The sequence below is a fragment of the Scyliorhinus canicula genome, chromosome 5 (assembly GCF_902713615.1).
Source record: "Scyliorhinus canicula chromosome 5, sScyCan1.1, whole genome shotgun sequence".
In the NCBI taxonomy this organism is placed as follows: Eukaryota; Metazoa; Chordata; class Chondrichthyes; order Carcharhiniformes; family Scyliorhinidae; genus Scyliorhinus; species Scyliorhinus canicula.
Window position 1 is genome coordinate 15000357 of NC_052150.1, and position 26644 is coordinate 15027000.

Below are 26644 nucleotides of genomic sequence, written 5' to 3' on the forward strand. Positions count from 1 at the left end.
CCAGTGTTAATGCTCCATACTAGCCTCTACCATTCCCTTTACAGCATTCACCCGATCAACTAAACCAATCTATTCTCTTCTCCTTCACATACTGCACTGAAATTGAAAAGTAAGAGTTTGGATTGGTTGTGATTTTTCTGCTGTTCCTGGTTTTGAGGTTGAGTTGGAGAAGGGAAATTGGGGAACGCCCGCCCTTCCGACTGGGAAAATCAATTAAGTTGCAAACAGAATTGAAAAACAAAAAATAAAACCTGCTCGAACGAGTGGATCTCTCGGCCACATTGATGCACCAGGAGAATAGTGGGGAGTCTGGGGTAAATGAAATGAAATGAAAATCGCTTATTGTCACGAGTAGGCTTCAAAATGAAGTTACTGTGAAAAGCCCCTAGTCGCCACATTCCGGCGCCTGTTCGGGGAGGCTGGTACGGGAATCGAACCGTGCTGCTGGCCTGCCTTGGTCTGCTTTCAAAGCCAGCGATTTAGCCCTGTGCTAAACAGCCCCTCTAAATAGGAAATCATATCCTAGGTTGTGAGATGTGGTTTGCAATGTAAGATAGCCAATGAGATGGATAAATGCGGCAATGTCCTACATTTATTTAATTTTTAAACTGATTGTCATTATATATATATGTGTGGCAGCCAACATGACTGCAGAAAGCATTTGGAAAGTTGTTTACAGAAGTATTTAGAGAGTGCGGAATTCCATTTTGAAGTTTAAAAAAAATAAATTTTGAGTCAAGCATAATTCTTTTGCCGCACAAATATTTTCAATGCTCTAGAGACATTTTATGCCCTATAAATGCACATCTGAGATTAACATATAGGTGTGTGTGGTGTGGCCGTGTGCATGTGCGCACGCATGTGCATTATTTTGTGTGCATGTGCTTGTGTGTGATGTGTATGCGTGTGAATGTGTATGCGTGTTTGTGTGTGATATGTATGTGCATGTGCATGTGTGTTTGCCTGCGTGCATGTGTAATTGCATGTGCGTGCATGTGTGTGCCTGTGTGTACATGGCCCTATGTGTATAGTGCATGTGCATATGTGTGTCTACGTGTACGTGTGATGTCCATGTGTGTGTGTACACATATGCGTCTATGTGCATTTGTGTGCGCGTGTGTGCCTGCGTGTATGTGTAGGAACATGGAAACAGAGAAAATAGGAGCAGAAAGAGGCCATTCGGCCCTTCGAGCCTGCTGCACCATTCATTATGATCATGGCTGATCATCCAGCTCAGTAGCCTAATCCTGCTTTCCCCCCATTTCCTTTGATCCCCTTCACCCCAAGTGTGATATCAAACTGCTTCTTGAAAACAATGTTTTGGCCTCAACTACTTCATGTGGTAATGAATTCCACAGGTTCACTACTCTCTGGTAGAAGAAAGTTCTCCTCATCTCTGTGCTAAATAATTGACTGCGTATCCCCAGTCTGTGACCCCTGGTTCTGGACATCCCCACCATCGCGAATAAATTTCTTGCATCTACTCTGTCTAGTTCTGTTAGAATTTCACAGGTTTCGATGAGATTCCCCCCTCAGTCTTCTGAACTCCAGCAAATATAATCCTAATTGAGTCAATCTCGCCTCATTTGCCAGTCGTGCCATTCCAGGAATCAGCCTGGCAAACCTTCGCTGCACTCGCTGCATAGCAAAAAGATCCTTCCTCAGTTAAGTCCAAAACTGCGCACAATATTCCAAGTGTGGCCTCACCAAGGCCCTGTATAACTGCAGAAAGACATCCCGGCTCCTGTACTTGAATCCTCTCGCTATGAAGGCCAACATACCATTTGTCTACTTTACCGACCGCTGTAACTACATGCTTACCTTCAGCGAGTGGTGTTTGAGGAAGCCCAGGTCTTGTTGCACATTTCCCCCCTCCTAATCTATGGCCATTCAGAAAATAGCCTGACCTCCCGTTTTTGCTGCCAAAATGGATAATCTTACATGCATGTGCATCTGTGTGCCTGAATGCATGTGTATGTGAGTGTGCGTGCCTGCATGCATGCATGTGTATGTGCGTGTGTGCCTGCATGCATGTGTATGTGCGTGTGTGCCTGCATGCATGTGTGTGTAATTTGGACATTCTGAATTCACCCTCCGTGTACCCGAACAGGCGCCGGAATGTGGCGACATGGGGATTTTCACAGTAGCTTCATTGCAGTGTCAATGTAAGCCTACTTGTGACAATAAAGATTATTATTATGCGTGCGTATGTGTGTATGTGCCTGCATGCATGTGTATGTGCGTGCATGCCTGTGTGCTTGCATGTTCGTGTGTGTGCAAAAGTAAATACAACCAGGTGATGCAGCAAGACGTTTGGACAGAAACTTACTGCCTGTAGCATTTTGTTGCAGGTCGATACCCAGACATCACCAAAGGAACGTACATTCCGATTTACATCCAAGAACAATTGGAGAGAGGAAAATGGGGAGCCAAAGTAGAGTCAACCCAGAACAACGTTCTCCGTCTCTCCATCCTATCCCCGCCTCATTGTATTATAGGACGATTCAGAATGTATGTCGCTGTGATGACCCCATATGGAATCCGCAGAAGTGCAAGAGATAAAGAGACAGATATTTATGTTCTGTTCAATCCGTGGTGTGAAGGTATTGCGTCTTATTTAATACACCACATGTTTGATACCACATCAAAACATTTTGATGGAGTGTTTTTTAAAAAATATGCCCATCCCTTTAAATCTAGTCTTTGTTTTAAAACCGCAAGTAAGTAGAGCCCCCCCCCCCCCCCCCCCCCCCCCCAACACATCCTCCAGTCAATTCCTCAGCAGTATAATTCAGCAGAGCTGACGTTACAGTGACAAATCTTTTTCATTTTCCTTTTAAACAGTCCTTCTAATGGCTGGCATGAGCAATATTTCATTATAACCGAAAGGAGTGAATTTCCTCTCCTGCCAGTGAGCCTTGGCCGCCGACAGCTCTCAGCAGATATTTGAGGATGCTGCCCATGATTTTTGAAGCATTGATCTAAACAGTTGGAAACTCATGGGTTGCCTGCACCCAAATGTCTGACGTGCATTGCATTGCGGGCCTGTTGGGGTTCACCGTGGGACCGGGAGGTCGGAAGGTGACCCAGCTGTCAATGGCAGCGAGCGGGTGTGGAGTAATTGAACCCCAGGTTCAGGCCATATCAGTGCTCCAGGAAACTTTGCTCCAATGTGTGATGTCAGCTAAAAATCTAGAATATGTTACTGACTGATAATCATTTTGCTCTTCCCGCTGTGTTACAGCAGAAAGTAGATGCATCTTTGACAATTCAAATATTTAAGAATTTTCCAGTGTGTAATATTATTCCTCAATTATGCATCTTCAGCCACAAAACACACAAAATCTAATTTATTCCACCTCTTTTGTTTTAAACTTATGAATGGCACTGCTGGGATGGCTCAGAGGATACAGTTTATCTGCATAATGCAGCAGAAAAGGAAGAGTATGTCTTAAATGACATTGGCCGCGTTTACCAAGGGACGTTCACAGAAGTAACCTCCAGAGCTTGGATTTTTGGTCAGGTATTGCCAGCTATATCTTTTGGATGGTTTGCCTTCATTGCGTTCAGATATTTTTAATAAACTTTTGCTTTGCAATCGGGCCAAAGGTCAGTCATATCTTCGGAATGGGGAAAAGATCATTGTCAATGATCGATTTTCTTTTTAACTCATTACTGGGATTTGGGTCTTTTATTGACCATCCCTGGTTATCCCGAGAAGCTTTTTGATACAACTGAGTGACTTGCTTGCTCAGGTGTAACCTGCCATGCCTACTAAAGTCAGTCTGTACCTGATCCACTGACGTGTAGGGCTAGATTCTCTCTTCCCGTTTGTGGAGATCCCGAAGCGTCACTCAGAAAATGGGATTGGCATTCCGATGCTCCAGTCCCCCACTGGTGGCATCATCGAGGTTCGCGCCCCATGACAGCGGGAAGATGTAAGTAGGTCAAATTGATCTATTTGCATCCTATTAATGGGATGGGCGCCTAATTTGCCAAGACTGCCTGATTCTCTGGTCCTTCTGGGCCGGGATTCACATAGGCGAGAATTGGTGAGGTATTTCTCAGCTGGACCCTCCCGCGATAGACCTCGCGGTAGGCCAAGGGGGTAACTCTTTCAGGGAGTTGCCCCAAAGTCCCCTCCCCCCCACAATGCAAATCCTACCATCCCACCCCCATCACACACCCCTACCAGAGACCCCCCTTAAGAGAGACTCCCACCAGAGAACCCCCTGAAAGAGAGACCCCCCCACCAGAGACCACCCCCATAAGAGAGACCCTCACCAGCAAGCCCCCCATTACAGAGATCCGCCCTCTGTAAGAGGGACTCCCACCAGAATCCTCCCATTATGGAGACCCCTGCCTGGAATTCCCCCATTACAGAGACCCCTGTCTGGAATCCCCCCATTCCAGAGACCCCTGTCTGGAATCCCCCCCTTACAGAGACCCCTGCCTGGAATCCCCCCATTACAGAGACCCCTGTCTGGAATCCCCCCCTTACAGAGACCCCTGCCTGGAATCCCCCCATTACAGAGACCCCTGCCTGGAATCCCCCCATTACAGAGACCCCTGCCTGGAATCCCCCCATTACAGAGACCCCTGCCTGGAATCCCACCATTCCAGAGACCCCTGCCTGGAATCCCCCCATTACAGAGACCCCTGCCTGGAATCCCCCCCTTACAGAGACCCCTGCCTGGAATCCCCCCATTACAGAGACCCCTGCCTGGAATCCCCCCATTCCAGAGACCCCTGTCTGGAATCCCCCCCTTACAGAGACCCCTGCCTGGAATCCCCCCATTACAGAGACCCCTGTCTGGAATCCCCCCATTACAGAGACCCCTGCCTGGAATCCCCCCCTTACAGAGACCCCTGCCTGGAATCCCCCCATTACAGAGACCCCTGTCTGGAATCCCCCCCTTACAGAGACCCCTGCCTGGAATCCCCCCCATTACAGAGACCCCTGTCTGGAATCCCCCCATTACAGAGACCCCTGCCTGGAATCCCCCCATTACAGAGACCCCTGTCTGGAATCCCCCATTACAGAGACCCCTGCCTGGAATCCCCCCATTACAGAGACCCCTGCCTGGAATCCCCCCATTACAGAGACCCCTGCCTGGAATCCCCCCATTACAGAGACCCCTGTCTGGAATCCCCCCCTTACAGAGACCCTTGCCTGGAATCCCCCCATTACAGAGACCCCTGCCTGGAATCCCCCCATTACAGAGACCGCTGCCTGGAATCCCCCCATTACAGAGACCCCTGTCTGGAATCCCCCCATTACAGAGACCCCTGCCTGGAATCCCCCCATTACAGAGACCCCTGCCTGGAATCCCCCCATTACAGAGACCCCTGCCTGGAATCCCCCCATTACAGAGACCCCTGCCTGGAATCCCCCATTACAGAGACCCCTGTCTGGAATCCCCCCCTTACAGAGACCCCTGCCTGGAATCCCCCCCATTACAGAGACCCCTGTCTGGAATCCCCCCATTACAGAGACCCCTGCCTGGAATCCCCCCATTACAGAGACCCCTGTCTGGAATCCCCCATTACAGAGACCCCTGCCTGGAATCCCCCCATTACAGAGACCCCTGCCTGGAATCCCCCCATTACAGAGACCCCTGCCTGGAATCCCCCCATTACAGAGACCCCTGTCTGGAATCCCCCCCTTACAGAGACCCTTGCCTGGAATCCCCCCATTACAGAGACCCCTGCCTGGAATCCCCCCATTACAGAGACCGCTGCCTGGAATCCCCCCATTACAGAGACCCCTGTCTGGAATCCCCCCATTACAGAGACCCCTGCCTGGAATCCCCCCATTACAGAGACCCCTGCCTGGAATCCCCCCATTACAGAGACCCCTGCCTGGAATCCCCCCATTACAGAGACCCCTGCCTGGAATCCCCCCATTACAGAGACCCCTGCCTGGAATCCACCCATTACAGAGACCCCTGCCTGGAATCCCCCCATTACAGAGACCCCTGCCTAGAATCCCTCCATTACAGAGACCCCTGCCTGGAATCCTCCCATTACAGAGACCCCTGTCTGGAATCCCCCCATTACAGAGACCCCTGCCTGGAATCCCTCCATTACAGAGACCCCTGTCTGGAATCCCCCCATTACAGAGACCCCTGCCTGGAATCCCTCCATTTCAGAGACCCCTGCCTGGAATCCCCCCATTACAGAGACCCCTGCCTGGAATCCCCCCATTACAGAGACCCCTGCCTGGAATCCCCCCATTACAGAGACCCCTGCCTGGAATCCCCCCATTACAGAGACCCCTGCCTGGAATCCCCCCATTACAGAGACCCCTGTGTGGAATCCCCCCATTACAGAGACCCCTGTCTGGAATCCCCCCATTACAGAGACCCCTGCCTGGAATCCCCCCATTACAGAGACCCCTGCCTGGAATCCCCCCATTACAGAGACCCCTGTGTGGAATCCCCCCATTACAGAGACCCCTGCCTGGAATCCCCCCATTACAGAGACCCCTGCCTGGAATCCCCCCATTACAGAGACCCCTGCCTGGAATCCCCCCATTACAGAGACCCCTGCCTGGAATCCCCCCATTACAGAGACCCCTGCCTGGAATCCCCCCATTACAGAGACCCCTGCCTGGAATCCCCCCATTACAGAGACCCCTGCCTGGAATCCCCCCATTACAGAGACCCCTGTCTGGAATCCCCCCATTACAGAGACCCCTGCCTGGAATCCCCCCATTACAGAGACCCCTGCCTGGAATCCCCCCATTACAGAGACCCCTGCCTGGAAGCTGGAAAGCAGTCCCGAGAGAATCAGTGAAAAATAATCACTGCTTTTAGACTCACCTGTGCAAGACATCAGCTGGAGGAGATAGCTAACTCTGCAATAGAGTCGGTCAGGTTGGGAGTGCCGGATGCGGGACCCACCCGCCATTTTTAAAGAGCTCCCAAGTCAACCTGACTTGGTGAAAATCCAGGCCATAACTTTTAATTTTAAGAGTATATCAGGGAATCACAATAGCACTCTTATATGGGCATAAATTACTGTGTCTTTGTTATATAATCAGCTCTTTGCCTATTTCATTCCATCCAGTTCGAAAGAGATATATTGGATTCGTGTATTTACATACTGGACAGAGCAGGGATGCCTTTGCAAACAAGAGGGTGTCCGATTAAAGTCTGCCGTGCTACATCTGCAGTGGTGAGTTAGCAAAACTGCAGGATTATAGTAACGATATCGTGGAGTAATTTTTTAAAAAAAATTTAGAGTACCCAATTCATTTTCTCCAATGAAGGTGCAATTTAGCATGTCCAATCCACCTAGCCTGCACATCTTTTGGGTTTTGGGGGTGAAACCCACGCAAACACGGGGAGAATGTGCAAACTCCACACGGACAGTGACCCAGGGCCGGGATCGAACCTGGGACCGTGACGCCGTGAGACTGCAATGCTAACCACTGCGCCACCGTGCTCCCCGTATCATGCCGTAATTTGAGGAGCTTTTAGAAACAGGAGTTTGGTGCGGTACTGAGGGTATGCAACACTGTCAGAAGGATATGCAGATAGGACTAGATGAAGGGGAGAGGGAGGAGGCATTTGTGGCGCTTTAAATACTAGCACAAGCCTCTTGTTCTGAATGGTCTACTTCCGCGTAAATCTATGTCAGTGTTGACTTTCAGTAGAAGCGCCCAAGGTGAGCCAGTCCTCTCGTGTAGCTGCGAAAGATCCCGTAGCGTTATTTTGAGGAGGGGTTTGGGAGTTCTCCCAACCTTCTGACCAAAATTTATCTATCGGACAATATGGTTCAAGCAGCATCCCGTTGCTATTTGTGGGAGCTTGCTGACCATACATTTACTGCTGCTTTGGTAACTACAATGGTAGCGACATTCTTTCATTGGCTTGAAACCCTTTGGGGTGTCCTGCAGCAACGAAAGGCACCATCTACATGCAAGTTGTCTGTTTCCCTAACTTACATTTTTGAGCAAGCGCATAAGAATTTCCAGCCAGCACTGAATGCCAAAGTAAGGTGGAACGCTGATCATACTGAAACAAGGAAGAATGGGGCGGCACAATGGCACAGTGGTTAGCACTGCTGCCTCACAGCGCCTGGGACCCGGGTTCAATCCCACCTTGGGTGACTATTGAAGTCAATGCAAAGGAAACTCAAGCTGTGTAAAAGGTGGCAGATCTGCTACAGTTGGCTTCACACTGCCAGGTAAATTTGAATGTTCCGCCTGGAGTCAATTCAGCCATTTGGTGCGTAGGCAGGGCTCGCAAATACCGGGGAAATTGTTGATGAGGGAACACGTTCTTCATGTTGTTCTTTTTAAAAATAAATTTCGAGTACCTAATTATTTTTTTCCAATTCCGGGGCAATTTAGCTCGCCCAATCTACCTACCCACTCTAGGTAGAATGTGCAAACTCCACACAGGCAGTGACCAAGGGCCGGGATTGGACCTAGGTCCTCAGCGCCGTGAGGCAGCAGTGCTAACCACTGCACCACCGTGCCACCTTCACGTTGCTCTTTAAAGTGTAAATCTTACAATTATGATTGATTTCATTTTCAGATTTTACTGATGTTGTCCATTAAACTCTCACAATTGAAAGAAAACTCGTAGATAAACTGCTCCCAATTTCCACCTGAAATGTAGAAATCCTGTTGACCTGTGTGAGTTTTGAGGGTTTTATTAGCATAGGCTGACTTCCCGCCCTCCATTCACACATGGCAATCAGTGCAGTCCCTGGCACTGCACACCGCATCACCTGTACCTGCAACAAACAAGACTCACGTGCAATTATATTGTTGCTCTAAATAGAAAAAGAGAACAAAATGATAGCCAGACTTTACAGCTAGTAAAGTATACGTGAAAGTTTTATGAAACCCACGCAAACGCGGGGAGAATGTGGAATCTCACACGGACAGTGACCAAGGGCCAGGATTGGACCTAAGTCCTCAGCGCCGTGAGGCAGCAATGCTAACCACTACACCACCGTGCTGCCCTCTCAATCATGTATGATCTATTTTGCACCCACCTCTTCTTGGCCCTGGGGAGAGTTGTTAGCTCAGTTGGTCAGACAGTTAGTATATGGTTCAGAATAATGGCAACAGTGCAGGTGATCAACCACTGCTGTGTCTGAGGTTGTACTGGGACCTGTCTCCTTGCCCGGCCCTGTAGTAAAATCCCAGTGTGAAGTTGTAGTTCCGTGACCCTCGAATAACAGAGGATTCTTATGGCCTTAAGACCATAAGAAATAGGAGCAGGAATGGGCCATTCGGCCCATCGAGCCTGCTCCACCATTCAATAGGATCGTGGCTGATCCAGCATTTCTGGAGAAGGAGACAGTGAAGGAACTGTGGGGTGGAATTTAATGTCCCTCCTCTGAGGTGAGTTTGGACGCAGGGGGAAACTTAATTTGGGAAGGGGACGGGGTTCTCAGACCTGCCCAATACCCACCTCTCCTTAATAGCACAGTCAGCAGAGAGGCATCAGTTCCTATTACAATAGTTCCAGTGGACTGTCTCCCAGCGAGTCGAGAGACCCCCGGTGGTCCTGGTGTCGTGGTCCCGAAGCCTTTGGAAAATCCAGTCCAAAGTTTCTATTTGTGAAAGAAACATTTTGGACAAGCCAACTGTGTTTGAACCACCAAGACTGTAATACCACACGAAATCTTCCAATTTTGTTTCAATTTTGGCATGATGAAGATTGTTTGGGGGAAAGAAGATGCGCAAGGGGAAGATACATCTGTGGGGAAGGCAAAAGAGTTGAACACCCAGATTCCATGCCAAAAGCACACTCTAGCTTTTAAGTGAAAACATTGTGCACTGATGTCATATGCGAGCAGCTTTCTTCAGTGGACAGTGCGTGACTCATTGTCAGGAACCAGCACTGCGCTTTGAAAGAGGAAGCCGACTGATCTCCCAGAGATAAAACAGAAAACATAAGAACAGGGTAAGATCAGTGGGACAGAAAATTTAAAGCGGACAAGAGGAAAATTCACGACTGAATCATTCTCAGCATCTGACATGTTTCAGTGGAATTGGTGGAAAGCTGAAGGAAATCCAGCTGCTCCTTGTGTTTAGAACCACTCGATTTACCTCATCTTCTCTGCTTTTGCCTTCAGCCTTTGTGACGTCTTGCACCCCGCTCCTTATCCTAGATTTCTCAAGAAGAAGCTCATATTCAATCTATTGAGAAACGCTCTTCAAACAAATATATTTGCATGATTGCCAAGCCTTTTCTTGTCTCACGGGACAGCTTCCACTATGGAAAGAAACTCCTTTGTACCACATGCCAGAGAGTGAAACTTGGACCGATGATTAGTAACGTTGACAGTGCTGAAGCTGTTGTTAATTTGCAACTTTCAAGCTGTTTGCTTGGACCTCATAATCTCCTTGCTTGTACTTAATTATATTCTGAGAGTTTTAAGTCAACCCTTCAATTGATGAGGAAAGTGATTTTAGTTTGTCACCCAGACTGTTAGTTTGGAGATTCCTTTACATTTAAATCATTCGCAATGTCAGAGGGTTTCCTGAGCCTGCCCGGTTCGACGTTTGACGATTAACTATTCCGCAGGCGTGATTGAAGACTGGTCCAAATTTTACTTCAAGAGACATTGCGAAAAGGGATTTCTATCTGTAGAAATCCCCATGATTTCCCATTATTTATCAGCTATTCCTCCTCAAGTTAAGTGTTTGGCTTCAAAGCTGAACTGGCGAATTTGCATATACTTGGGAATAGGGCAGGCAGGTGGCAGATGAAGTTAAACGTAGCAAAGTGCGAAGTCCATCACATGGAGGCAAAATATTCAGGAAGGAGGAATTACTTCAATGGAAAGAAAATCGTGTGGATGGAATTAAAAGGTAGCTGGGGGATTCTGGTCATCAATAGGCTGCAAATATCACATTACTGCCTGGCAACAGTGAGCAAAGCTTGCCAAATGTTTCAACATATTAAAATAATCAATATTGAGCCAAGCTCGCGAGATCATTCTTCCACTTTTGAAACCATGGGTGTTACGACACTTAGAGTACAAAAAGAATATTGTGGCTATTAATAGGATACCAAAGACAGCGGGCAGATTGATTGAGGGAATGGAGGGATTTGATTTGGAGGCGCAGTTACATAATTTGGGCATGTTCTCACTGCAAAAGAGAAGGACAGGAGATCGGAATGCAGTTCTTACAATTCTAAAGAGCTGCCTAATGCAGATCACAATAATTGTTCCAGTTTGTCCAGAACAACAGAACCACAGCTCAGAGCCTGAAGGGGAGTGACCCCAAATTAATCTGCGGAAACAATTTTTTCAGTGAGAGAGTGGTCAATCTAGGAAACAGATTCCCCAGGGAAGACAAAGAAAGTAGTTACTATTGATTCATTCAAATGCAAATTAGATAGATTTCTTTCAGAAAATAATGGCTGGATTCTCCGTTTCTGTGGCTAAGTGTCAGCGCCGGCTGTGGCATTTACTGGCGCCGATCCCTTACCGATTCCGGGACCGGTGGGGGGCTAGTAGCGGTGCCGGGTAAAAATAAACATTGCAGTTAGGATTCCCCAGTCTCGCTGCATGGAATGGAGTTTTGGCTGAACGCCCAATTCTCCCTACACACTGGCAGCGGTAGTGGGGCGGATCCGGATTAGAGAATCCCGGCCTAAGTACGGTGGCATCACGTCCGGCGGCACCTTTCCCATTTGGCTGGAATGGTGGGATCCAATATACCCCACAACCCCAGGAGTAGCACTGATCCGGGATGGTGGCACAGGAGGATCCATTCCAGCAGCACCGTGCTGCCCATGAAGACCAGCTCGGCATGGCGATGGCAGAGCAGGAACCGGTCTGCCCTGGCAGAGTGGTGGACACCGCGTCAGGAGCAGCACAGCAACACGGCAGTGTTGCACTCACCCCCGAAGTTTCACGCAAACTGAGGATTGCCTTGTGCACACCCCTCATTGGCAGTCGAGTTTTAGACCAACGTAATTTGGCGTGATGCAAGAGTGAAAGGCCTGACGCGGTGCCGGCAGGCTGCTGTTTTAATGACCATTCATGCGATGCAAATGGCATTCACGCCACCAACCAGTGGGGAGGCCGACCACCATAAACCCGCCATTGGGAGAATTTCTACGCAATCTTACACCGGAGGATTTGTAACATTTTGGCTCCCACCAGTTTCTTTCCTTCCCCCCCCCTCCTCCCTCCACCACCAAACCCAGTATGGGTGGGAGACTTCCATCCATATTGTGAGACCAACTCAACAATTCCAGAATATCAGCCAAGTTGCTTTGGAACTCTTTCTGCATAATAGCTGTAATTTAATTCAAATGTAACATACGAAAAATGAAATCTTCTCTTTGACCCCCAGATTAATTCTAAAGATGAAGGTGGCGTTCTTGTTGGATGTTGGGATGGTCAATACTCAGATGGAGTGGCCCCCACAGCCTGGAATAGTAGTGTTGAAATCTTATTGCAGTATTACCAAACTCGCTTGCCAGTTTGTTATGGACAATGCTGGGTCTTTGCTGCAGTTTTTAACACAGGTAAGAACTCGTATCTCCAGCATTTCCTTCCATGAATATTGAGGCCTACAAGTAATCATACTAAATATATGTTAGTGCGCACATGCAGGTGCACACACATGTGCAGTTACACATACCACAACCGCCCAGTCACACACACACATACAACAACACAGTTTTACACAAACACCGTGGGCGGAATTCTCCGCTCCCCACGCCGGGTGGGAGAATCGCGGGAGGGCCGGGCGACTCACAACACGCCGCCCTGGCGCCCCCCCGTGATTCTCCCACCGCCCCCACTCGCAGAATCGACGCTCGCCGTGAAAAACGGCGACCGGCGATTCTCCGGCCCAGATGGGCCGAGCGGCCTGACGTTCCCGACCTGTTCACGCCGGCGGCAACCACACCTGGTCGCTGCCGCCGTGAACATGGCGCCAAATCTTTGTTTGTGGCTTGTGGGGGGGGGGGGGGGGGGGGGTGGCGGAGAGGGGAGTGAGCACCACATCCGTGCTCGGGAAGGGACTGGCCCGTGATCGGTGCCCACCGATCTTCGGGCCGGCGTCTCCAAGCGACGCACTCTTTCCCCTCCGCCGCCCTGCAAGATCAAGCCGCCACGTCTTGCGGGGCAGCGGAGGGGAAGACAGCAACCGCGCATGCGCGGGTTGGAGCCGGCAGCCGTCGTGACGTCAACCGCGCATGCGTGGGTTGGAGCCAGCCAACCTGCGCATGCGCAGCTGACGTCACTTAGGCGCCGCCGTTGCGTCATTCTCGGCGCGCCGCCTTGACGCAAGCGTCAAGGCCCGGCAGCCGAGATTTACGGAGCGCCGCTCCTAGCCCCCTCGGGGGTTGGGGGGGGGGGAATAGGGTGCGAGTTCACGACGGCCTTCCCGATGCCGCGCGAGTGGAGAATTCCGCCCACTCTCCTCAGTCTCACACACGCACAGTCACACGTACACATCTCCGTCACAAGACACACACATGGCACAGTCACACAGACACAATAAAATGTGCCCTGTTAAACTTTTATTTCAATCATTTTAATTTCTAATCGGCAATTTACAAGTGTGTTTTTTCACTATTAATTTTAAAAATTGATATTAATTTGGTGATGAGTTGCTTTGTCCTGGATTGTGTCAAGCTTCTTGAGTGTTGTTGGAACTGCACTCATTCAGTTAGTCCTACTAAATTAGGTGATAATCAGGCACTTAACTGGATGGCTGCAGGTCTTCGCTTGACCCTGGGGGTGGAAGTCTGTGCTGTGTCTAATGAACATCCAGAGAGACAGTGGCAGCTGCCAGTACAGCATCCACCCGAGGCCCAGTATCATCGCTGGATCCTGGGCCACAAGTGGTGATATGGAAGGTTGTCGTGGGGTGGGGTCACAGGGGAGGGGAAGGTGGGTTGACAGTCAAGAGGAAGGGGTGTGGCTTTCAGTGGCTTTCCATTCATAAGAACATAAGAACTAGGAGCAGGAGTAGGCCATCTGGCCCCTCGAGCCTGCTCCGCCGTTCCATGAGATCATGGCTGATCTTTTGTGGACTCAGCTCCACTTTCCGGCCTGAACATCATAACCCTTAATCCCTTTATTCTTCAAAAAACTATCTATCTTTATCTTAAAAACATTTCATGAAGGAGCCTCAACTGCTTCACTGGGCAAGGAATTCCATAGATTCACAACCCTTTGGGTGAAGAAGTTCCTCCTCAACTCAGTCCTAAATCTACTTCCCCTTATTTTGTGGCTATGCCCCCTAGTTCTGCTTTCACCCACCAGTGGAAACAACCTTCCCGCATCTATCCTATCTATTCCCTTCATAATTTTAAATGTTTCGATACGATCCCCCCTTATCCTTCTAAATTCCAACGAGTACAGTCCCAGTCTACTCAACCTCTCCTCGTAATCCAACCCCTTCAGCTCTGGGATTAACCTAGTGAATCTCCTCTGCACACCCTCCAGCGCCAGTACATCCCAATGCCTGGGCCCAGGATCAGGCACTGAGTGCCATTGAATGAGGGACCTCCCACAGGAGGGAGCCCACAAGTTACCCCGACAGGGCTTCCTTGAAGAGTTCCCTGTCATGCCCCCTGCCTGTCATATGGCTGGATGAGCCCCTTAAGTGGGCGTTAATTCCCCACTTGATGACCTCAATTGATGGTGGACCTGGGGGGCAGCCCACAAGTCTCCCACCACAGGCTTAATCAGAGTGGAGGTGAGAGGCTGCTGAGTTCCCCATGTGCCACCCTCCCGTCTGATTAAATCCCCCCCCCCCCCCCCCCCCCCCCCCCCGGCCACCAAACTAACCACAGGGGAGGGTATTAGATTCCACCTTTGGTATGGGTTCCTGGGCACCTTGTGTGCCTCCTCAGAATTATTAAGAAAAAAATAATGCGGACCAATTTCATTTCTATCCTCTTATCGCTAACAACTGAGCAATTGGCAGCTTTTAAAATTCCTCCATTTATTCTTATTTTCCAATTGTGTTAAGCGGATAGCCAAAGTGCAGAAAGGAAAATTCACTCACAGGATATCGCACCTCGTTCCAGAAAAATTAAACATGTTGTATTATTTTAATTCTGACCAGTTCTTCGCTGTTTGGGAATACCTGCCAGAGTGGTAACAAACTTCTCCTCAGCCCATGACAACAATGCTAACTTGACCACCGACATCATCCTGGACGAAAACGGGAAGAAAGACATACATTTGACGAGGGACTCGATCTGGTGAGAACAGTTAATGACATCATTCAAAAATAACATTACGTTCAGGATGAGATTAAGTTTGTTATGTGGGATTTCCCATTGAAGTCATCCCACACCGCCGGGAAGCCCACGGGCGGGGGAGCGCTGCCAGCGGGAAAAGAGAATCCCAAGGGCTGGCACTGTGACATCCTGTCCCAGGTGGTGGCGAAATCATACTGCCCGCTAAATCATTGCCCAATATAAAGTCAACATTTTTAATGGATAATTCAGAAACAATTCAAACTACACTAGGGCCTCTTCACCAGAGCACAATTCAGATTTACTTATTGCAGTGGGAAAGATACATCACACTTCCCATCAAGCCCCTATATTAGTACATATTCATTCAAGGAACGGTTTGACAGTCTAAATCCTTTGCTAACAATAAGCTTTGAGCCGAACCAGTATCTCTCAGGATAACAATCTTTCTAGGCACTCCCTTTGACAAATATAGGGTGACTTCCCCTTCTAATATAACCCCAATTTTATCCTTTTGTATCCTTTCTATTCCAGCTGTTAAAACATTAGAAGCCGTGTGTTTCACGTAAATTTCACTTTCATTAACTGAAGTAGCTTCTCTCTCCTCCCTGAAGTTATACCCTATTCTATTCCTCCAGCTTCCCTGTGGGTTTACAAATAGGGATCTACTGCCCCCTAGGTGTCAATGCCGGATGGGGGCCGCTCTACGGGGCCCCTCCTGGCGATTCTCAGCCCGGGATGGGCCGAACGGCAGTGTCAGAAATCCCGAGTCCTGCCGGCGCCGTTCACACCTGCTCTCAGCCGGCGGGAACTCGACGTGGAAGGGCCGGGAGGGGGGTGAGGGGGGAGGGGGGGGCGCCTGTGGAGGCCCCGATCGTGGGCCAGGCCACAGCGGAGGCCCCCCCCCCCCCCCCCCCCCCCGGGGTCGGACCCCCCTGCCGCCCATCGGGCTGCCCCGGATCCATTCGCGCCGAGGTCCCGCCGGGTAAGACCAGGTTAGAACGGCAGCGGCGGGTCTCGGGTTTCTTGTACAGTCGCTCGGCCCATCCCAGGCCGAGAATCGCCGGGGGGGGGGGGGTGGACGTCTAGAGCAGCCCCTGACCGGCACCGCACCTACCGCGCCAGCGCCAATGGCGCTGATTCTCCACTCTCCGGAGAATCTGCGGACCGGCGGGATTGAGCAGCCATCTGACTGTCCGCTCACTCGGGAGTCCCTACCTCCACCTTATACGCTGCAGCATGTGTGATGTGAGCACCAGAGCGTGACCCAGGAGCCTCGGCACTAATATGCGGTTCTGAGCTGTGTGCAACATTTGAATTTACGCGCTGGAAGTTGAAAAGAAATGCCTCAGTTCTCTACATGTTTTCATATTGAGATAGTAGGCGAACTGCCTATACATTCTCAAAATAAAATGACACTATTTGTACTTTGCAGTTTGTGAGAAAACACATTTCTGCCCAATCAGAGACAAAACATATCCATGTTAAATGTGGTTTGATGATTCTTTTCTCATTGAGTTATACATTAACAAGGTGGCAGAAAATGGCTGGAGGAGTATAACTATCATATACAAAAAGAATTGTCAAATTTGTTTTCTCAACATTGTTTTGTTCTTGTCAAGTTTACCGATGCCGTTGTTTATCTCTATAAATAGGAACTACCATTGCTGGAATGAATGTTGGATGTCCAGGTATGACCTGCCACCAGGTTACGATGGGTGGCAAGTTGTAGATGCTACACCTCAGGAGACCAGTGAAGGTGGGTCACTACAAGGCATTGTCTCCTGAAATCTACCTTTCTCACATTGATCTTGGTCATGAAAATGTTCCTGACGCTGAAACCCAATAAACCGGGAGAGACAATAACCTTGAGAAATATAAAACGCTAAATATGGGCCGAGGTAATTCATTAACGTGTGATACAAACATTCATACAAACATATGAATTAGGAGCATGGGTAGGCCACTCGGCCCCTCGAGCCTGCTCTGCCAGTCAGTGAGATCATGGCTGATCTGATTGTAACCTCAACCCCACATTTTGCCTATCTCCGATATCCTCTCCCAACCCCCTCCACTCCCTTGTTAATCAAGAATCTATATAGCTCTGCCTTAAAAGTATTCAAAGGTCTGCTCTCACTGCCTTTTCAGGAGGAGACTTCGAAAGACTCCCGGCCTTCTGAGGGAAATAATTCTCCTCACCTCCGTCTGAAATGGTGACCCCCTTCTTTTTGAACAGTTGACACTGATTTTAGATTCTCTCACAGGAGGAAACATCCTTTCCACATCCGCCCTGTCATTACCCCTCAGGATCATGACTCTTATATATCCATTGACCTTTTTACTCTTGTACTTTTGGGCCTTGCGATATCATGGCGCTAAGTGGATGTTCATCGCTGATTGAACAAGTCAATGATCTGTCCAGCAGGCATCAGTTCTTGCATGGACTGAGTTATATAGACATTATTTAGAGCTTTAACCCTGAACATTAACACAATTCAGGAGGTGCCATTGCTTTGAACTCGAATGCCTGCATGTGTTTTTGTCTTTGCCTTTCTGGTGGAAGAGGATGTTTGTTATAATCAGGCCATGCTGAACACAATTTGTCACCAGGAAGACACCATTTGCAGTGGATTTTCCCACTTTGCTTTTCCCAATGGTTTTGCTCTAGACATTGGAGTCACGACCAACTTTGGTATTAAAAACCCTCAAAAGGAATATCTTTTCTTCTTTTGGGATGGCAGTGAGGACTTCTTCAATGTCAGAATAGGGCTTTTCCTCAATCATTTCCTCAGATAGTAAGCTCCGATGACGGTGGCATAATGGGCGGCACGGTAGCACAGTGGTTAGCACTGTTGCTTCACAGCGGCAGGGACCCGGGTTAAATTCCCGGCTTGGGTCACCGCCTGTGCAGAGTCTGTACGTTCTCCCCGTGTCTGGGTGGGTTTTCTCCGGGTGCTCCGGTTTCCTCCCACAAGTCCTGAAAGACTTGCTTGTTGGGTGAATTGGACATTCTGAATTCTCCCTCCGTGTACCCGAACAGGTGCCGGAGTGTGGCGACAACGAGCTTTTCACAGTAACTTCATTGCAGTGTTAATGTAAGCCTACTTGTGACAATAATAAAGATTATTATTGGATTATTATTATATTGGTTACGGCTGTGCTGCATGAGAAGCGTCATGGGTCTAACATTTATACAATTGGGGAGTTCTGATAGTGCATTCAAGATCAGGAGGAATATCGTTGTCAGCCTTTCTTTTCCACGAGGAGGTGTGTGTGTCCCTCCTTGTTCCTTCAGCTGTCCCTCCCCAGGAAGGCAATGCCAATTTGCAGTCTTGATAGCTCACATGGTAGGATTGCAGTTCTTGTTTCTGGATGGTCAGTCTGGAGATTATTTCTGAATATCTAACATTCCAAGTTGCAAGATTTAACATTTTGTTTTTCTGACCACAGAGCTGGTAATACCACAGGACGTGGTTTCCCCAGCCAGGAAAGAGTGGGGCAGCCAATTTTTAAAGTACCTTTTCCGGACCCCTCTCCATTTGGGGTGATCAGAGTGGACTGCAAGCTCACAGATATTGCTGCCGAAAGACACCTCTGTCAAAACACAGTTGTTTAAAGACCTTGTTGCTTCTGTCACCTGTGTGAAAATTCCAGGGACAGCTCGGTTCATAGCCCCATCCCCATCACTATTTCTTCATCAACACAGGTCTGGGCAAATGGACCCTGGTTAAAAACTTGTGTCTAGCCTTACGGCACCATCATTGTACATGTGAGCTTGATGTGTTTGGTGGCCTGTTTCCGCTTTTGCAACTGGTGAAATGCTCAGTCTTCCCTTGCTTGTTCTGTCTTTGAGGATATTTTGGACCGCATTTTGTCTGGCCCTATTACTGCCAGGGTGGTGGTGGGGGGGTTGAGGGGGTGACGGGAGCGAGGGTGGGGGAGTGAGGGGGTGACGGGGACGAGGGGGCGTGCGTGCTGCGACTAGGAGCAAAGACCCCCAGTGGCACCGGTCAAGGGATTTCCAGGACACACAAACCTCTCCATCACGTCGAGGCAGTGACCCACGGAGGGCAAGATCAGTATTCATCAGAAATAGAACTCACTAGAATCTAGAAAAGGGAAGAGTCTGGGAAATGTAGGATAACAAAGCAAAATGCAAGTGGTAAAAATCAAATGAAACATTGAAATTCTGGAAATACACAGCGAATAGAGAGCAACTATGCAGAGAAAAAAGATGAGGATGTTTCAGATGTGGGATTTGCAACAGAACCAAAGATGGAAGGAGAAATGGATTTTGATCAGGTTGGAAAAAGAGGGGAGGAGATGAGGAAAGGACAGGATCTAAGACAGGGATAAGTGAGCTTCGCATCGCATGTTTATCCAAAATGACTCTGAACTGGATTCTTCCGCTCCGCCCGCCGCAAGAACGTCACGGGAAAATCCATTGACCTCGGACGGGATTCTCCGGTCGCTGGGCGAACAGGTCCGGAGAATCCCGCCCTCTGTGTCAATAATGCCAGGTGCATTATTTCCTCCATTCATTTTGCCTTCGCAACTAAAGGTCTGAATATCGGACCCCATTATGTCTTGTAGAGTCATGGAGTCATTATGGCACAGAAGGAGGCCATTTGGCCCATTGAGTCTCTGCCGGCTCTCAATGGAACAATCCAATCAGTCTCACTCTCGTGCCCGAATCCCGGGAGCCGAGCGAGCTTATTTCCTTCAAATACCTGTCCAAGTACCTTTTGAAATCATTCACCTCGCCTTCCGCCACGCTCCTGGGTAGCGGGTTCCAGGTCATTAGCACTCGCTGCATAAATAACGTTCATCCTCACATTCCCCCCACAGCCTCTCTCGCCCAAAACGTACTCCCCTATTCCTGGTACCATTGGCTAATGGGAACAACTTTTCTTTTCTGCCCCTTATCTAAACCTGTCATAACCTTGTATTTCTCCATCATTCAATACCTTTGCTCTAAGAGTAACTTATATTGCAATGTAAAGTTCTGGATACATTCATTCCATTGAGTTTGATAGTATTTTGATTATTCATGTTCTTTTTCTCAGGCATGTTTAGGTGTGGGCCGGCTTCTGTTAATGCCATCAAACACGGACAAGTCTGCTTTCCCCATGATGCTCCTTTCATTTATGCCGAGGTATGTGGAAAACCCAAGAATGTACAGCTGTGCTCAAAATTCATAGAATGTGGGCAAATCGGTCTAACCCTGCCAGCACAACAGTGTCAATACTGAGGAGTTTGTTCATAACATGCAGCCCAGATATGAATTCTCTCTCCCAGTCAATATAAAGGTATAGGGGTGGATTCTCCATTCAACGCCATTCCGATCGGGACTTCCAACCTGGTGGTGAATAGAATGTCGAGGGAAATATAGGGCCGGGATTCTCCCATCTGAAGGCAGAGTGTTGATGCCGTCATAAGGACTGGAGAGTTTAACGACGGCGTCATCGTGCCGCTATGTGTAGCGATCCTCTGCCCTACAGGAAGCCAGCGCGGCACTGGAGCGACCCACGCCGCTGCTGCTGCCTAAACTGATGTCAAATGGGCACCGCGGGTCTGCACATGCGTGCCACGACTGGCGCAAATGTGTGCATGCACGGTAGCTCCTTTCTCCTCGCCGGCCCCGACGCAATATGGCGTAGGGCTACAAGGGCCGGCGCGGAGCAAAAACGGCCCCCATCACGAGAGGCCGGCCCGCCGATCAGTAGGCCTGATCGCGGTCCAGGCCATGGTGGAGACCCACCCTCGGGGTCGGACCCCCCCTTTACCCCAACCAGGCCGCCCCCTGCAGGATGGATGTCGAGGTCCTGCCGGATAAGACCAGATGTGAACGGTGCCGGCGGGACTCAGGCTATTTTGGGCGGCCACTCGGTCTATCCTGGGTGGAGAATCCTACCCCTACCCCGCCCGCGCTGGTGCCAATGGTGCCGATTCTCCAGTGACCGGAGAATCGGCGGACCAGGGTGGCGTCGCGTCAATCGCGCCCGGCCCAGCGATTCCCCGACCCGGCGTGGGCTGAGAGAATCCCGCCCGATGTTTGGTGCTTTGCGATGCTCCAATCCCCCGCAGACAGCCTCAGCATTCTACCCCCCACAGGGCCACCCCCCACAGCATACACGCATGAGAATGATCTGACCCCCCCCCCCCCCCCCCCCCAGCTCCATCGGACCCCTCCATCAGATTCCCCCATCAGAACCCCCCCCCATCAGTGGCTGATTCTCTCAGCGCACGCCGGGTCGGAGAATCGCCGGCCGGGCGCGGTTCACACGACGCCGCCCCGCTGATTCTCCGGTAACCGGAGAATCATTGCCATTGGCACCGCCGTGCTCGGCACGCCGCCGGTCAGGGGCTGCTCTACACGGTCCCCCCGGCGATTCTCTGCCCAGGATGGGCCGAGTGGACGCCCAAAAATGCCCGAGTCCCGCCGCCGCCATTCACATCTAGTCTTACCCGGCGGGACCTCGGCATCCATCCTGTCTGGGGCGGCCCGGTGGGGGGTGGGGGGGGGGGGGGGGGGGGTCCGACCGCGTGCAGGGCCTCCACCATAGCCTGGCCTGCGATCGGGGCCTACCAATCGGCGGGCCGGCCTCTCATGGTGGTGACCCCTTTTGCTTCACGCGGCCCCTGTAGCCCTATGCCATGTCGCATCGGGGCCAGCGGGGAGAAGGGAGCCACCATGCATGCGCGCATTTGCGCCGGTCGCAGCGTGCTTGCGCAGACCTGTGGCGCCCATTTCATGCCGGTATCGGCAGTTGGAGCGGCGTGGGTCACTCCAGGGCAGTGCCGGCATTCTGCAGGGCAGAGGATCGCTACACATAGCAGTCCGATGACACCGTCGTTAAACTCTCCAGTTTTTACAACAACGTCAACACTCTGCCTTCAGATGGGAGAATCCCACCCCAGATCTCCCCATCAAACATCAGTCACACCTGCCTGAACGCTTGACAGTTTTCTGCTGAGGAAATGAGGGAGTGAAAGCACTTAGCTCCTTTTGATGTGGTGAGGAGGTGAAATTCAGAGCAAGAATCTTTATAAAAGTTGCCAATCACTGGCTAGTGAAGCATATTGCTCAGTGAAATTGAATGGGAGATTTGCATTTCAAAGGCTGTCAAGGGATTTGAAGTCCTTTGAAGTATACCTGGCTTTCAAGGAAGCTCTGACACTTGTAGCAGCTGTTGCTTTAAATCCGTTTGTCTGAGGCAGCAGATATTAGGGAAGGGTAAGTGAAAATGCAGCCTTTTTTAACTCGACTGCCTGGACTGCATTTTCAGCTTTCAGGTAGGGGTGACTGATGGGGGTCTCTGATGGGGAGGTGTCTGATGGGGGGTTTCTGCTGGAGGCAGTCTCTGATAGGGGCGGTCTTTGATGGGGGATTTCTGCTGGAGGAAGTCTCTGATAGGGGAGGTCTCTGATGGGGCAGGTCTCTGATGTGGGAGGTCTCTGATAGGGGAGGTCTCTGATGGGGCGGTCTCTGATGGGGAGGTCTTTGATGGGGGCGGTCTCTGATGGGGGAGGTCTCTGATGGGGAGGTCTTTGGTGGGGGCGGTCTCTGATGGGGGAGGTCTCTGATTGGGGCGGTCTCTGATGGGGCGGTTTCTGATGTGGGAGGTCTTTGATGGGGGCGGTCTCTGATGTGGGAGGTCTCTGATTTGGGAGGTCTCTGATGGGGGAGGTCTCTGATGGGGGAGGTCTCTGATGGGGGAGGTGTCTGATGGGGCGGTCTCTGATGGAGGCAGTCTCTGATGGGGCGGTCTCTGATTGGGGAGGTCTCTGATTGAGGCAGTCTCTGATGGGGGAGGTCGCTGATTGGGGCGGTCTCTGATGGGGGAGGTCTCTGATTGGGGCGGTCTCTGATGGGAGAGGTCTCTGATGGGGCGGTCTCTGATGGGGGCGGTCTCTGATGGAGGTGGTCTCTGATGTGGGAGGTCTCTGATGGGGGCGGTCTCTGATGGAGGTGGTCTCTGATGTGGGAGGTCTCTGATGGCGGCGGTCTCTGATGGAGGAGGTCTCTGATGTGGGAGGTCTCTTATGGAGGTGGTCTCTGATTTGGGAGGTCTCTGATGGGGCGGTCTTTGATTGAGGTGGCCTTTGATGGAGGTGGTCTATGATTGGGGGGAGCTCTAATGGGGGGAACAGGATTTGTCTTGTGTGGGGGAGCGGGTCCCGTCGTCGAACCTCGGTATTGTGCCATCTGCTCAAAATTACCCCCCAGTACCAGGATTCCGATGGAATGCAGCGGCGTCTCTCCCATGCATACATTTGTATGGTAAAGGAGAGAGACTCAGTGGAGACCAGGAGCGATTACCCACTTCGGCTCCAGAACGGGGAATCCCGGCTATAACTTCCCAGGTTAATAACCTCTGTTGCCAAATCAGGGACCTCTAATTCCAGTGACACAATTGCAAATGCTTATGGCCACAATCCTATTCCCATTAAACTGCTAAACACCAGACTTCCCATCTAGGTCCTTGTACTAGCTGAAATTGCTAAGGTTTCTCTTTCCTTCAATACTGTCCCCTTTCAAATCAGCTGTTATCACCGCCCCACTCCACTCTCTGGAAAACCACACTTAATCTCTTTGTCCTTGCAAACTACCCCCTCCCTTCTCCAAACTCACTTTCCTGTCCTTGAATATGTTGCTGTCTCCTAAGTCCATGTCCATCTTTCATTTGACTCATACTTATAAACAAATCAACATAGGAATTAGGATCAGGGGATGGCCACTCAGCCCCTCAAGCCTGCTTCTCCATTCAGTAAAATCATGGCTCATCCATCCTATCAGGACCCCTCGGAATCTCATCTGTTTCAAGTCGCCTCTCACCCTGATAAACTCCAATAGATACAAGCCCAACCTTTCCCCATAAGACAAACAGACCATTCCAGGTGTTAGTCTAGTCAACCTTCTCGAAGTTCCTTCTCATCCATTTACATCTTTCCTTACAGGGGGACACCAATACTGTGCAGAGTAGGTTAGATGTGGCCCTCTATAACTGAAAGATAACCTCTCTATATGTTTATTCAATTCCCTTCACAAAAACAATAACATTCTGTCAGCTTTCTGAATTACTTGCTGTACCTGCACACTGAGCTTTTGTCATTCATGGGCTAGGACACCCAGATCCCTCTGTATCTCAGAGCTCTGCAATCTCTCACAATTTGGATAAGTTTCTTTTTAATTTTTCCTGCCAAAATGGAAAATTTCACATTTCCCCATGTTATGCTGCATCTGCCAAAGCTTTGACCACTCCTTAACCTATCTAAATCCATTTGTAGCTTCCTCATGCCCTCTTTACAACTTACTTTCCTTCTTATCTTTGTGTTATCAGCAAAACCTTGGGTTGGGTTCTCCGCACCCCGACGCAGAAATCGCGGCCGGCGCTGGGGCGGAGAATCCATTTCCCCACATGGAATCGGGATGGGTGGTGGTTCCCCAATTCTCCGGGCCTCGAAAATCTGCCGTGATATCCCCTACCTGCGGCCATTGCTGGAGGCCCACTCCGCCATTCTCCGCCCCCACGGCGTGGATCTAACATGATCCAGCTGGTCGGGATTGTAGAATGGCCGCTGCGGACTCAATCCATGGCCGCTCTGGTCAGAGCAGGCCGATTAGAGGCGGGGAGGAGGGGTGGGGGGGGGGGGGGGGCCTTATACGGGACCAGGCAATTTTGGGGCGGGCGGTCTGGGTCGGGCGTGTGGCCGATCAGGGCACTATTTATGCAGTCCAGCTCCGCGGTCTGAGTCCGCCATGGAGCATGGCGCGGCCTCTGGAGGCCGCCGCCGTGTGCATGCGTGGCCTTTGACCCTGATGTGCGGGGGCCCATATCAGCTAGTTTTACGATGGATCACTGCTAGCCCCCTGCAGGGCCATGAATATGTGGCTCTTTCACATCAGTTTTTACGATGGTGTGAAGATATAATCCCAAAAACAGAGAATCCAGCCCCATACCTTTGGTCTCTTCATCCAACTCATTTATATAAATTGTAAAAACCTGAGCCCTGAGACAGATCCGTTTGGCACATCACTCGTTACATCTTGCCAACCAGAAAAAGTCTCAGTTATGCCTACTCTCTGTTTCCTGTTAACTAGCCAATCCTCAATCCATGCCAATATGTTCTACGTTCTATAGTGTAGGTCAGATAGGCTTCAGATGGTTTCACAGGTCGGCGCAACATCGAGGGCCGAAGGGCCCGTACTGCGCTGTAATGTTCTATGTCCTAATATGTTACCCCCTGCACCATGAGCTTTTATTTTCTGCAACAACCTTTGATGTGGCACCTCAGCAAATGTCTTCTGGAAATCTAAGTTCAGGCCATCTACCAGTTCCCCTTTATCCACAGCACATGTTACCTCTTCAAAGAACTCCAACAAATTGATTTCCCTTTCACAAAACCATATTGACTGTGCCTGATTACCTTGAATTTTTCGAAGTGCCCTGCTATATCTCTTCAATAAGACCTTCTATAATTTTTCCCATGACAGATGTTAAGCTAACTGGCCTGTAGTTTCCTGCTTTCTATTTCCCTCCCTTTTTTAAATAAAGGAATTACATTTGCTGTTTACTGGTCGAATGGAACCTTCCCCGAATCTAGGGAATTTTGGGAAATTAAAACCATTGCATGAACTATGTCACTTTTTTAAGACCCGAGGATAAAGTCCATCAAGACCGGGGACCCGTCAGCTCCAACAATTTGCTGAATACCACTTATCCGGTGATTGTAATTTTCTTGTGTTCCTCCCTCCCTTCCATTTCCTGATTCACAGCTACCTCTGAGATGCTACTTGTATTCTCAATGCTGAAGACTAATAGAAAAAAACCTGTTCAATTAATTTGCCATCTCCTAATGTTTTGTTATTGATTCCCCAGACTTGCTTTCTACAGGGCCATCGCTCACTGCTTCGACATCCTGGTTTCCTGAACTTAGGTTATCCCCCTCTATTGTGCTAAGACCATCTTAAAGTAACAGAGCCACCCCTCCACCCTTTCCTCACTTCCTGTCCTTCCTCAATATCCGGTATCCTTCAATATTCAGGTCCCAATACATGTCGTCCTGAAGCCATGTCTCCTTCATGGCAATCAGATCATGCTTATTTATTTGAGCTATCAGTTCATCTGTTTAGTTTCAAACGCTTCACACATTCAGTAAGAAGTCTTACAACACCAGGTTAAAGTCTAACAGGTTTGTTTGGAATCACTGGGCGAGATTCTCCGCAAATGCGGAGAGTCGTAAAGGCTGCCGTGAAACTGGCCGTGTTTCACAGCAGCCTTCACTCCCGTTCCCGGGACCCGATTCTCCCCCCCATCGGGGCTAGGTGCGGGACCCCGGGAATCACGGCGTTGCGGCCTTAACGACCGTCAGCCACGCATGCGCATGTTGGAGCCGGCTCTAACCCGCGTATGCGCGGGTGACATCATCACGCC

At 50.0% G+C, this 26644-nt stretch overlaps 1 protein-coding gene across 1 annotated transcript in view; it reads left to right on the forward strand.

Annotated features, from left to right (window-relative positions):
• LOC119965791 (coagulation factor XIII A chain-like) overlaps positions 1-26644 on the forward strand; it is a 143264-nt gene that overhangs the window by 87916 nt on the left and 28704 nt on the right. The window contains exons 4-10 of the mRNA XM_038796633.1: positions 2352-2603; positions 3405-3523; positions 7072-7179; positions 12338-12512; positions 15071-15209; positions 16862-16965; positions 20273-20361. Coding sequence (XP_038652561.1) covers positions 2352-2603; positions 3405-3523; positions 7072-7179; positions 12338-12512; positions 15071-15209; positions 16862-16965; positions 20273-20361 — 986 coding nt within the window. The remainder of the gene's footprint in view (positions 1-2351; positions 2604-3404; positions 3524-7071; positions 7180-12337; positions 12513-15070; positions 15210-16861; positions 16966-20272; positions 20362-26644) is intronic.